At 36.3% G+C, this 12,973-nt stretch overlaps 1 protein-coding gene across 1 annotated transcript in view; it reads left to right on the top strand.

The window, feature by feature from the left end:
- The window catches only part of PDCD10 (programmed cell death 10), a 47,433-nt gene that overhangs the window by 21,998 nt on the left and 12,462 nt on the right, over positions 1 to 12,973 (top strand). Inside the window, exon 3 of the mRNA XM_047098722.1 lies at positions 7,409 to 7,462. Coding sequence (XP_046954678.1) covers positions 7,409 to 7,462 — 54 coding nt within the window. The remainder of the gene's footprint in view (positions 1 to 7,408; positions 7,463 to 12,973) is intronic.

Here is a 12,973-nt window from a genome sequence, read left to right as displayed (position 1 = left end):
TGTGGGGAGCACAGATGTTTAAGCAGATACATCATTTAATTATCCTTGTACCATGTAGGAGGTAAGAAGATAGTCACTGAGAGCTGTTGAGTAACCTTTGTTGATGATTAGTGTTTAATTTCTCAGGTACTTCGAGAAGCAGTATGGCAGTTCTACCCAGAGGTGCTCTCTCTTTCCTGGTCTATATAGCTACCCCTGTAGGCTTTTGGTCCAAGTTGTTTTGGGGCATTTCTATATTCATCCAGTATTTTGAGTCTTTACTTGAAGGAAGGGCAATGTGTATTGTAGAGCTTCTGTTTGACTCTCTAGTTAGTGAAGAGGAATTCGAGAAGCTTTTTTTTTCTAACAATTAGAGTGATCTTTTCCTACATATGGAAAATGGATTTTATTTGAATCTTCACTTTGGAAAATAGTTACATAGGATATGAGATTCTGGTAAAATGCACTATTGGGATTGATACTGATCCATCTTTTCTAATTTATTCATGTGTAAGAAAAATTAATTTGAAAGAAAAAGAAATGGCTATGAATGGACTGGTAAATCTTTTCCAGAAATAAAGGCAATGATTCTTGCCAGATGATATCTGAAAAAATATGTGGGTTAATGGGCCCAGAATTAGAACATGTTGCCAAATGATTCATAGTTGGTTCAAGAATTAGTTGTTAGAACTGAATTTGAAAATGAAATGGCAAGAGGTAGCCGACTGAGAGATACTATATCAAATTATCAGGGTCTAGTTCTCGAATTTATGATCTAACACCATGGTATCAAGCTTTGTATAAAAATTATTTGTCATGTTATTTAAACACAAGTATTCAGAGGGGCGCCTGGGTGGCTCAGTCGGTTGAGCGTCCGACTGCAACTCGGGTCATGATCTTACGGTTTGTGAGTTCGATCCCCGCGTCGGGCTCTGTGCTGACAGCTCGGAGCCTGGAGCCTGTTCCGGATTCTGTCTCCCTTTCTCTCTGCCCCTCCCCTGCTCACACTCCATCTCTGTCTCTCTCAAAAATAAACATTAAAAAATTAAAAAATAAACAAACAAGTATTCAGAAATAAAGTCTTTTAGAAATAGTGGTAGTAGGTCTCCTCTCTGATAGAGATATGAATGAAATCTGGGGCTTGATTTAGGAATGGCATAAAATAATTGTGCCTTTAAATGTGCAGTGTTTGGTTGGAAAGAATACAATACTGGCATTGTTCTCTGACATTCCAGTATATTAACGTAACATCCTAAATAAGATACCTAATCAGTTAAACATTAATATTTAACTATAGTTCAAACATAGATTTTTCCACAAGTCTACTAATGGGAAAATTAGAATCTAGTTTGGCTCTGTTTTTCTGTGCTATGAGGATTTAAAGATAAAATGGTTGTCGAATTAATCTTATAGAAAATAGTATCAGAGTAGAGATGAATGTTTTCCTCTGAAGCTAAAAGCTGCACTTAATTTTGTCCACAGTGTATTGTAAGTTTAAAAGCTGATGCATTCTCACCTTGACATTACATCTGTAGTAGTGACAGTGGTAATCTGGAAGTCATCTTGTAGAACAGAGTTTTAGATAGTAGGACATCCTTACACCTGGGAAATTTTAATACTGTTACTCCAGCTCACAAAGCAAAGTTATTTATGGTATTCTGGGAGTTTGATGCTTGCTAAACTTAATGAAGCTATGCCAAGACCACTGAGAAACGAGTAGGCTTCTTATTTAATCAGCTGCTGCAGAGTTCAGAGTCCCAAGTATATTGCATGTGTTGTAAATGTACTGTGTAATCGGTCTCCTGGTTGCATTATGAAATAATGAGTTTATAGAAGCCTCATGACAAGTCTTAGATCAGATTCTCAGGTACGGTATCACTGTCTACTGATTTTTGTGTATGGAGGAGGAGAGAGGTATAGTTCAGTTCTTCATTCCAGGAAAAGATACACCATGTATCATTTTTTCCTTTGACTTTTTATTTTATTATTTTTTTTTAATTTTTTTAATGTTTATTTATTTTTGAGAGACAGAGAGACAGAGAGTCAAAGTGCTAGCAGGGGAGGGACAGAGAGAGAGGGAGACAGAGAATCTGAAGCAAGCCCCAGGCTCCGAGCTGTCAGCACAGAGCCCGACATGGGGCTCGAACTCACGAACCGCGAGATGATGACCTGAGCATTAAGTTGGTTGCTTAACCGATTGAGCCACCTAGGTACCCCTTCCTATGACTTTGTAGAGGAATTGTTTTAAGGTGAAGTATAATTTTTTTTAATTGGAAGAAAAAAATCGAACTCCAAAATTTGAGCATGGTAAACATCTCGACAGTGAAGACCCGGTTTTACCTGAAATCCCACCATCCAGAGGTGACCATACTTGATATCGTGCATAAGAATTACCGTTCTACCTCTTACTTAGGCTGTATAATCTTATCTTCTTTTATTATTTATAAGATAATGATAACCAGTAACATGTTTATTTTTCATAACTCTGTGAAGTAAATGACTTCAAACATTGTAGTGCTAAGAATAGTACCAAGCATGCAGTGAAGTATTAGCTGTTATTCAGGAATCTTTCATGTAATTTTCTATAGACCATTCTTTTTTTTTTTTTTTTTTTTTTAATTTTTTTTTTCAACGTTTATTTATTTTTGGGACAGAGAGAGACAGAGCATGAACGGGCGAGGGGCAGAGAGAGAGGGAGACACAGAATCGGAAACAGGCTCCAGGCTCTGAGCCATCAGCCCAGAGCCCAACGCGGGGCTCGAACCCACGGACCGCGAGATCGTGACCTGGCTGAAGTCGGACGCTTAACCGACTGCGCCACCCAGGCGCCCCTATAGACCATTCTTAAGGAGACATTTTTGTAAAAGTTAGGTGGCTCTGCTTACCTTTTTTTGCTGGACAACTTGGCAACCCCAGGAATGGATCAATTTAGAAACGGTTAACTGCATTTATTATGTGTAAAACACATGACTGCATTTGTCTTCTGTGTGGCAGCACAGAAGTTAGTAGGTGGCCTCTTGATTCTATCTACTTTTGTCCTAGGGTTTGGTTTTTTGTTTGTTTGTTTGTTTGTTTGTTTTCTTTTTTTGACCTGGTTCACCTCATTTTCATTTGAGTCATAAGAAGTGTACCTTTTATACTGGTGTCCTGGCCCTGTTTGGTTCCTTAAAGAATAGGATCAGTAGTCTTTGTGGGGAAGGGAGAAAGATGTCAGCATGGGGGAAATCATGCTTGATTTTGAGGAAGCAAAATTTAAAAAAAGAAAAAAAGTCTTATGCAAGACCTGTAAAACTTGAGCAACCAAAGGGTTAAATGGATTTTTTTTCTTTTTTTTTTTTAATTATGGGTGTAAGAGACTGGGTTGATACGTAGAAAAGGAAGTATAGGAAAGAACTAATAACTTTTGGAGGGACCAATGTAATAAATGAGCTCTCTATGGAATCAAAATTATGTGTAACCTTTTGAAATATTTTCATGAACATTCTAAAGCAAAGTTTGCAGTTAGTACTAAGTGCTCTCAGAAGCTATCAAAAATAAGTTCCAGGAGGAGCTCACAAAACTGAGAGTAGGCAGGATGTGAGGTGAGCCTTGCTGTTAGCTTCACCCAGCCTATCATAACCCTCTAGGTAGGACTTGAGGCACTTGTCCTTATGTTTTTGGTGAAATGAGATATTATGTGCCCCTTTCTCTCGTGCTCATTTTTTTTTCCTTTACCCTTTTACTGGTGACATGGAAATCCTAGATGCCTCAGCCCCAAGGGAAGTCCCTCCTTGTCCAGATAGATATCCATTAATCAAGGTGTAATCATATTTTCCTCCTCCTTAGAATTCAAAATGTGGTGTGTGCACTATCAATTACAGCTAAGAAATGATGGATGTTGGCTCATTAAAGATACCCTAGCCAACAACTGTTATCTCAAAAGCTAGAAAAAAGCAACTGGGCTAATTAATGAAAGCATTGGAAACAAAATGGAAATTCTTTTCTGTTCTGAACTTACATACAGTGTTTACACCCCCATGTGTTACCAACCTGAAGAAATACATAAGTGGGAGAATAGCCAAGGAAGAAGATTTTAAGAGGATACCCTCTTTAGGACCATTCAGATCTCTCTTTCATAAAGACTTTTTTCCTACTTCAACTGATAGTGATCCCATCGGTGTCCGTGTAGTGGCTTACTTAAATTGATCTTCTGGGGTTCCAGGACTATAATCTATTTCTTTGTATCTGTTACACTGACCTCCTTACACATGGTAGAAACTCAGGAATTTGTTAGTTCTTAAGTAGTTGAAGAGGTTCAATGATAGGGGGACTGCCAGTCTGCAAAGGGTGAATTCAGGGAGGCTGGGTGGCATTAGTGGCTTGTGCATAGGTTTTGGAACCAGACAGAACTGTTATGAATTCTGCTCTGTACTTATAGCTACTGAACATTGGGTAAATTTATGCAAACTGAATTTCTGCCTTTTAAAATAGAGATGATGATCGCTAGTTACAGATTGTGAGGATGAGATACTCTATAAAAATACTGTATATAACAAAGTTCATTACAGGTGCTAAGTAAATGATAATTGTCATTAGGATACAACAGAACCTTACATTGTCATGAAAGGTAGGATGAACATGATTTTATAATCAAATCATCTATCACAAGTGAAAGATCTAAAAAGGAAGCACTTTTTATTCGGGAAGATAAAAACATATCTTGCTGCCTGAGTATTACAGGCTGAAATTATAAATAGATTCAAGAACAATTTAGATAAATTTATGGATGAGAGATTAAGTTCAATTCAAAAAATATATATGTGCCTGCATGCCTGGTATTCCCTGGGCAATGTGGATATCATATGAGTAATAAAGCCTAGTGGGTTTATTACAAGTTGTGTGGGTATATAATGTATCCCAAAATGACTCCCAGCAGAGTTCTGGTGAGGTGCTTCACAGCTCACAGATTTGATTTAGTATATACCTGACTTTTCCTTTTCTTTTCTAAGATACACTTATGTAAACTTAATCTAGAAATCCAGAGATGCTGATGTCTATCTTGGTACTTTTATTACTTCTTCACAGAATTTTCTGGGCCTCTTTTACTTGCCTTGACCCTTTCACATAACAACCAGTACAGAAAGAGATAATAATGCTGACACTTGAAGGTACACATCTGACTCAGACCTTTGACTTGCTGAAAGAGGTCAGAGTGTGGTGTAAACCCACATAAGGAAATGGTTCCTATCAGAGTGGAAAACATTCATCCTGTCTGCCTGCCTCTCCCTCCCTTGCACAAGAACTTGAGATGAGAAGAGCTGTATTGTTATTTTAATCTTAAGTAGTATTCATTATAATTAAATGAATTCCATGGAAGAAGTTTTCATTTTTGGAAGCATACTTTCTTTAATTTTATAAACTTACATAGTTGCTTCTTTGTTGTATTTGCCTATGTGGTTCCCTTGTATCTTCCCGGCGATGTTAGTTTTACAGGATTTGTAGAAGCCAAGCTAAATACTGAATTAAATGGTCTGTTATTTATTTTTGGAGATAAAGTATTTATCTTGGCAGATTTTGTTGTTTTTGCCTTATGTTTCAGGTGCATAACTTGTAGGGAGATAAGGTTCTTGGCATTTCTGTCTTGTTTAGAAAATAAAGTGTAGGCCATTCCTTAAATACATGTATGTATGTTTATATTGTTTATAAAGGCAAAGTTACATTTTATTGCCTCCAAGGATTGAAAGGAATATTTACTGCAAAATATGCTATGTTCATAAGGTTTTTGTCAAAATATTCCACTTGCATAAAAATCTATAAAAGTTACATTGTTTTTGAACATTTAATATTGTCCCCAGTAAAAAAATACATACTTTAGGATACTTAGGTGGCTCGGTCAGTTGAGTGTCCAACTTCAGCTCAAGTCATGGTCTTAGTTAGTGAGTTCGAGCTGCATATTGGGCTGCTTGCTGTGGGGGCGAAGCTACTTTAGTTCCTCTGTCCCCCTCTCTCTGCCCCTCCCCCACTTGTACTCTCTCTCAGATATGGACATTAATAATTTTTTTTAAATATAAAGCTTAAAAATATACACACACATATACACATATATATACACATTGAGTTTTACTGAGTTAATTGGCCCAATCCTTAGAGACCAAAGGAATATGAATTTAACCAAAGGTAGTTACTTTAAGCCTAGCAGCTAACTCTTCAACAAATGGCTTTTTTTTTTTTTTTTAACATTTATTTATTATTGAGAGAGCATGAGCATGGAAGGGGCAGAGAGAGAGGAGACACAGAATCCGAAGCAGGCTCCAGGCTCTGAGCTGTCAGCACAGAGCTCGATGCAGGGCTTGAACTAACAGACTGCAAGATCATGACCTGAGCCAAAGTCGGATGCTTAACCGACTGAGCCACCCAGGTGCCCCAGCAAATGGCGTTTTTTTTTTTTTTTTTAATGAAATTTTATTTATTTATTTATTTTTGGCTCACTGAAAAATGAATTCTATAAAGTATATGATAAGGACACTTACTTTTCATAATTGTAAACCTCACATTTTGATACTAAAATTAAAAGCTTTGGAATTCAACTTTTGAGACAGTATTTTAGGTAACCTTTTTTTTAATCCCGGTAACATAGAAGACAGATGATCCACAGTCTTTATTTAGTATCAAACCTTTTATCAGTGCTATTTTCTAATTAATAAAATATACTAACGTCAGCTTAATTCCTGGCTGAGGAATTGTAAAATAATTAAAAAGGAGTAAAATGCAAAGAATCTTAAATAAATGTTTTCTTGGTATTGATCATTTTATATTCGGTGCACACCCAACTTACCATGTACTTGCAATAGACTATTGAGAATTGATCTTGAATCCCATTTTCAATAATTGAAGTAAATATGTTTATTCTTTCTGTAGAGACTTAATATTATTTTGTATTCTATGCTTATTTTAAATCTACTTTTAGAGTAGAGCTTGTCTTCGTTTTTTCGTTTTTGTTTTTGTTATTTTGAGAGAGAGCAGGGAGAGGGAGAAAGAATCCTAAGCAGGCTCCATGCCCAGCAGGGAGCCCTATGCTGGACTTGATCTCAGGACCCTGAGTTCATGACCTGACTCAAAATAAGAGTCAGAAGTTCAACCAACTGAGCCACTCAGGTGCCCCGAGTGTGTTTTTCTTCTCTTCTCTTCTCTTCTCTTCTCTTCTCTTCTCTTCTCTTCTCTTCTCTTCTCAATGAAAAACTCCTATATATTCCTTAATTTCTCATGGTCTCTAATGAAAATTTTAGATAGCCTGTGTATTTGAAGAATTATGGTGATTTAGAATAATTAGCAAGTGTTTTTGTTAGTCAAATGATGGATGTATCAGTGTGATTACTATAGAGTGGAATATCAGAAATGTGCTTTTTCTAAGAAAATTGATATTAACAGTGATTTAAAATTTTTATTACAGCTAGAACGAGTAAACCTGTCTGCAGCTCAGACACTGAGAGCAGCTTTCATTAAGGTGAGGTGCACATAATTTATTATGATTAAAATGTATGTTACGTATAAACCTGAATATCATGTGATAATTGCCACTTTGTTTCCTTCTAGTGAAAACCTCTCAGCTATCTCAGGTCTGTTTTAGTGTACTCTTTAAAGCTTAAAACACTTCCAAAAAGTGAATTGACACAAATGCTGTTTCCTTAGCATTCATCTTTCTATCACTTTTATGCTTTTGAAACTAACTTCTTTGGAGTCTCTTCTCTTTAGCTTTAGAGTATATTTTCAATTTATTTTCCTGTTATTTGACTTGATAAAAGCCTTTTGGTGACTCAGTTAGTTGGGCGACAGACTTTGGCTCAGGTCATGATCTCACAGTTCGCGGGTTCAAGCCCTGCATCGGGCTCTGCACTGACAACTTGGAACCTGGAGCCTGCTTCGGTTTCTCGGTCTCCCTCACTCTCTGTTCCTCCCCTGCTCGGTCATGTTCTCTCTCTCTCTCTCTCTCTCTCTCTCAAAAATATCAAAAAAAAAAAAGCTTTTTGTAAAATTATAATTTGAAAATATGTTTTTCATATTGCTTACTTACAGAACCTAAGTATAAAACAGTATTTTTGATGGGAAAATAAGAACTGTGTGTAGGTCAGATTAAGGATACCTTTTCCTTATACGGTTGAGTCACTTAGAGTCAACTTTTTCATTGTCTCCAGATTTGGAGACATTTAATAATTACTAGCCACGTACTATTTAATAATTACTAGCCACGTGTTGCTGTTGAATACTTAAAATATGGTTGGTTCAAATTGAGTTGTACTCCAAGTATAAAATATACACCAGATTTTGAAGACTTAGTACAAGAAAAAGAATGTAAAATAACTCAGCAATAAGTATTTTATAGTAATTACATACTGAAATGGTAATATTTTGGTTGTACTCCTAAAATGATTTCATGTGTTTCTTTTTACTTTTCTAATGTGGCCACTAGGAAATTTAAAATTACAATGAATGACATTTGTTGCTTGAGTTATATTTCTGTTGGACATCCCTATCCTACATATTGGGTGCAGTCTTTCATATAAAACTTTATTCATCCCCCTTCCTTTCCCGGTACATATCAGGGTGCCCAAATCTTTAATTTTTATTTACTTTGTGTGTATTTGTTTCTGTCTGTAGCTAAGATAATTTATATTTCAGGTAAAGTATTTTAATGTTTAAATCTGGAAAAAAAATGTATAGTTAAGTTTTATTGGAATAAAACCATAATGCCATCCAGCTTGATTTCTTTTTATGACAAAGATTAGTTTATCGATACCACTCTTTTCTTTTTTTAATTTTTTTTTTTTAACGTTTATTTTTTTGAGACAGAGAGAGACAGAGCATGAACGGGGGAGGGTCAGAGAGAGGGAGAATCTGAAGCAGGCTCCAGGCTCTGAGCTGTCAGCACAGAGCCCGACGCGGGGCTCGAACTCACGGACCGCGAGATCATGACCTGAGCTGAAGTCGGCTGCCCAACCGACTGAGCCACCCAGGCGCCCCTATCGATACCACTCTTAACTGGTAGCATAGACTATGTCACTAGACATCTCTCCTACCTCACCATAAGAATTTACATTGTATGTATTAGATTAGAGCTATTTTGATGTGATTAATACTCTAAAATGCACTGCCTGTATATGTGTACATAGTAGCTTAATTAAAATATGTTCTGACAAATCATTGGGTTAATGAAGAAAATGAATCAAGTAACACCATCAGTGTTGTGTTTTTTTTTTTCTTTGAGTTTGGTGTGGTTTTGGAATGGCATATTTAGTCATTAGGGAGGCATGATGGAAACTGTTTTAAGCTGACTTTCAACCTATTTTCAGTGTGGCCAAAGAAGGGAAGGAAAGGCAACTTATTTCACAATATAGTATTGAGGGACGCCTGGGTGGCTCAGTCAGTGGAGCGTCCGACTTCGGTTCAGGTCATGATCTCACAGTCTGTGGGTTCGAGCCCCGCGTCGGGCTCTGTGCTGACAGCTCAGAGCCTGGAGCCTGCTTCTGATCCTGTGTCTTCCTCTCTCTCTGCCCCTCCCGCACTCTCACTTTGTCTCACTCTATCTCTCAAAAATAAATAAATGTAAAAAAAAAAACAACAAAAAACGACAATATAGTATTGATAAGGCAAAAGTCCATTTTTCAGCTTTTCTGATAGCAAGAACAGAGAGAAATTTCTCCTGCTCATCATAAAGAGGACTCTGTCTGAAGTAGTAGATGATATCCTCAATGTTATTTCTAAAAGAGACAAAATAATTTTGTTAAGCTTTTTCTTTTAATATACTTATATATAATCTGATGTTTTAACACTAAAGTACAATTTAAACTGTGTTTAAAGTATGTGGTTATGATAGATCTGGTTTACCATATGGATAAATTTTATTAGCTTTGGCACTGATTCTTAATTGGGGAAAGTGGAAGTTATTTTGAGAGGAAAACAAATTAGTTTGCCTTGATTTTATCATTATGATCATATTTAATTTGTTAATGTTTTAAATGTTTATTCATTTTTGAGAGAGAGAGAAAGACCCTCATTATGAGTGGGGAGGGGCAGGGGAAGGAGCAGAGAGAGGGAGACAAAGAATCCGAAGCAGGCTTCAGGCTCTGAGCTGTCAGCACAGAGCCCGAGGACGGGCTTGAACTCAAGAACTTTGAGATCATGACCTGAGTCAAAGTCAGATGCTTGATCGACTGAGCAAATTTAATTTGTTAAATTTCCAATGGAATTAAAAGGGCATGCCTTAAAAAGATGAAGATTTTGTGTTTTTAAAACTAGAACTTATTTGACAATTTTTTTAAGTTTATTAATTTTGAGAGAGGGGGAGAGGCAGAGAGAGAGAGAGAGAGAGAGAGAATGAATCCTGAGCAAGCTCCACACTGACAGTGCAGAGCCCTATGCAGAGCTCACACTTACAAACTGCAAGATTTGAGCCCAAATCAAGAGTCGGTTGCTTAACCGACTGAGCCACCCAGGCGCCCCTGAAAAAGATTTTAAAAGCCTCACTCACCCATATATCCCTATTAATATCCATAATATATATGCCTGTGTTTCCAGTTCTTTGACCACAACACAGTGTCATCAATCAAGGTTTAATATTTATTTGTATTATTATCACAAGAAAAAGGATTAAAATAGTTTCTCCCAAGATGAAATACTAATAAATACTATCTTTTAAGATACCTGTTCTCCTTGGTTCTTTTTCCTCTTGGAAAGTTCTGATAGGTTTTGCTGTTGAGAATCACTGAATCACAAGAGTGGATGTTACTGCCTTTGAGGATAGTTTCCTGTCATAGTTGGGTTCTTTATAAAAATTGGACAACCATAGAATGCAAGGTTGTATTCTGGGGCAGACCTGAAGATATAGATAGATAAAGTCACCAGTTTAAGCATAGATCTGTTTATTTTGTCAGTCAGAAGAATTGGGTAGATTTAAGGCATTTAAAATTAAAAGTAAGTAGCTTAATTAGGATTTCAGCCAGAAGATACTAAGACTGTAATTCCTAAGCTATGTGCCTAGGCACCCTGCGTCCCCACAGCAAACTCAGATGGGTGCCATGAGTTATGTTAAACATCTAAAGGAACATAGTGATGCTAAACATCTGTTAGACCCTGTGAACTATGCTAGCTTGAAGTAGTTTGCAATTCCAACATACTAGATTAAGCCCTATTCCTTTCAATGATGTCATATCTTTATGAGGTTGGAATTTTGGCCATTGCTGTGAGAAAAAGCAGGTACCACAAGAAAATCAATATACAACAGGAAGTGAGGGCAGGGTCCAATCTGATTCCAACATTTGAGAATTGTGCAGTGCCCAACAGGTGCATATATCTCAGTAGCAAGTAATCTTGGTTATTTAAGAATTAAAGAAAATATTCTTCTTTCAATTTATGTATTTCTTAAAGACGACTACATTGTTAGAAGAACACAAGTACTTATTAAGTTGTTTGAACCTAACTACTTAATACATAGCACTATTAAGGTATATTTCTTAGCACTAAGAACACTTAGATACTTCTGCAAGATTTCTGTAATGCTCCAGTTTGGGCAGTTTCCAGACCAACTTGATGTTGGAAACTTTATTCTCAGACTGTCAGCATTTAGTTCTTTTGGCACCGTATTATAACTTAATCAGAGAGAGATTGTCTTCCTGCTGAAACTTTTTGTGAGCAGATGGGGAATGCGCTCCTGCCTCCTAAAACAATGCATTATATAGGCAATTTAATGCTACTCAGAGAAGGAAAATAAACCACTGTTATCAAATACGGGCTTATTTACATAGTGTATATAATTTTGTGACAATTCACCAAATTAATGTTGATACCATCTTAACCCATATTTATACAATTTTTCTTCGAAAGGTAGTCTTGTGTTTTAAAAATAGATTCTATCTTACATATACTCATGGAAGGAAAAATCAAAACAGGTTATAAAGGGAGTGAATTCATAGGATACACTTTATTGTTATTAATCATCTATGAAAATGACTTCCTTAAGTAGCATACGACGGCAGTTAAAATGGTCCCAGGATTGATATAAATGTGCATATTTTCTTTTCCCATTCCATCCGAAAACCTTTCAGTGTTTGGTACTTGAAAAACAAGATGTTATAATGGAAAGAGCATAGGAACAGAAGAAAGCTAGATCTGCAGTGATACCAGAAAGGAATTGTAAAGGCAGAGGTTAAATGTGCTTGACACATAAGGAAGTAAATAGATCGCCATCCGATTATGATCATAAATGGTGTTTCTATCTGCCGTTTAATATTGGGCAAAAATGATAAGAAATGATCAGCACAATGATTCAACTTGACAGGCATCTTAAAACAAACTTAGAATGTCATTACAAAATTTTTAAAAATAGTAAAATGGGACAAAAATCACTGGGAAAGACCCAAATCAGAAAGTTAACTTTGATAAGCTCAGAACTCCTATGTTCAGTCCTGAAATGGCTGGAAGATTTTAGTGCCCTGGTGAATGTAAGTAACATAGAACCAATACAAACTCATTAGTGAGACAAGCTCAGGAGATAGCAAAAGGATGAAATGATGTTCTGTAAATTATCCTTGCTACAAATATTCTTGCTACAAAAGGAAATATTCTTGCTACAAAAATAAAATAGGAAATGAAAATCATTATGTGGGAAAGTAGTTAAGGGATTATATAGCTTAAATAAAACCTGCAAAGGGAACCCTGCTTTTTTGTTTCATTTTTGTTTTTCTTGACTTACTGTTCATTTAAATGCCAAGGATCTGCAAAGTACTGGTAACATAAGTATTACTTGATTCTCAAGTTGGAATATTAGCTAATGAGAAAAAAATCTAACTATCCTTAGTATATTTAAGCTACTGAAAAGAGTAATTGATGGATTATCAAAATATATATAACCTTTATTTCTATTTTTGTTACTAGTTTGATTGCAAGTGAGCGTAGAGGAGAAGTAGGAAGTGTTAAGTACTTTACGTTCAAATGGCAAAAGAGACCCTGGCTGTAACAAGAA

Source organism: Lynx rufus, unplaced genomic scaffold (assembly GCF_022079265.1).
Source record: "Lynx rufus isolate CCGP_SWC_20201006 ecotype Redwood Valley unplaced genomic scaffold, mLynRuf1.p SCAF_5, whole genome shotgun sequence".
Lineage (NCBI taxonomy): Eukaryota > Metazoa > Chordata > Mammalia > Carnivora > Felidae > Lynx > Lynx rufus.
The sequence above is the reverse complement of the archived record's forward strand: the minus strand, read 5'-3'. Positions and strand labels throughout refer to the sequence as shown.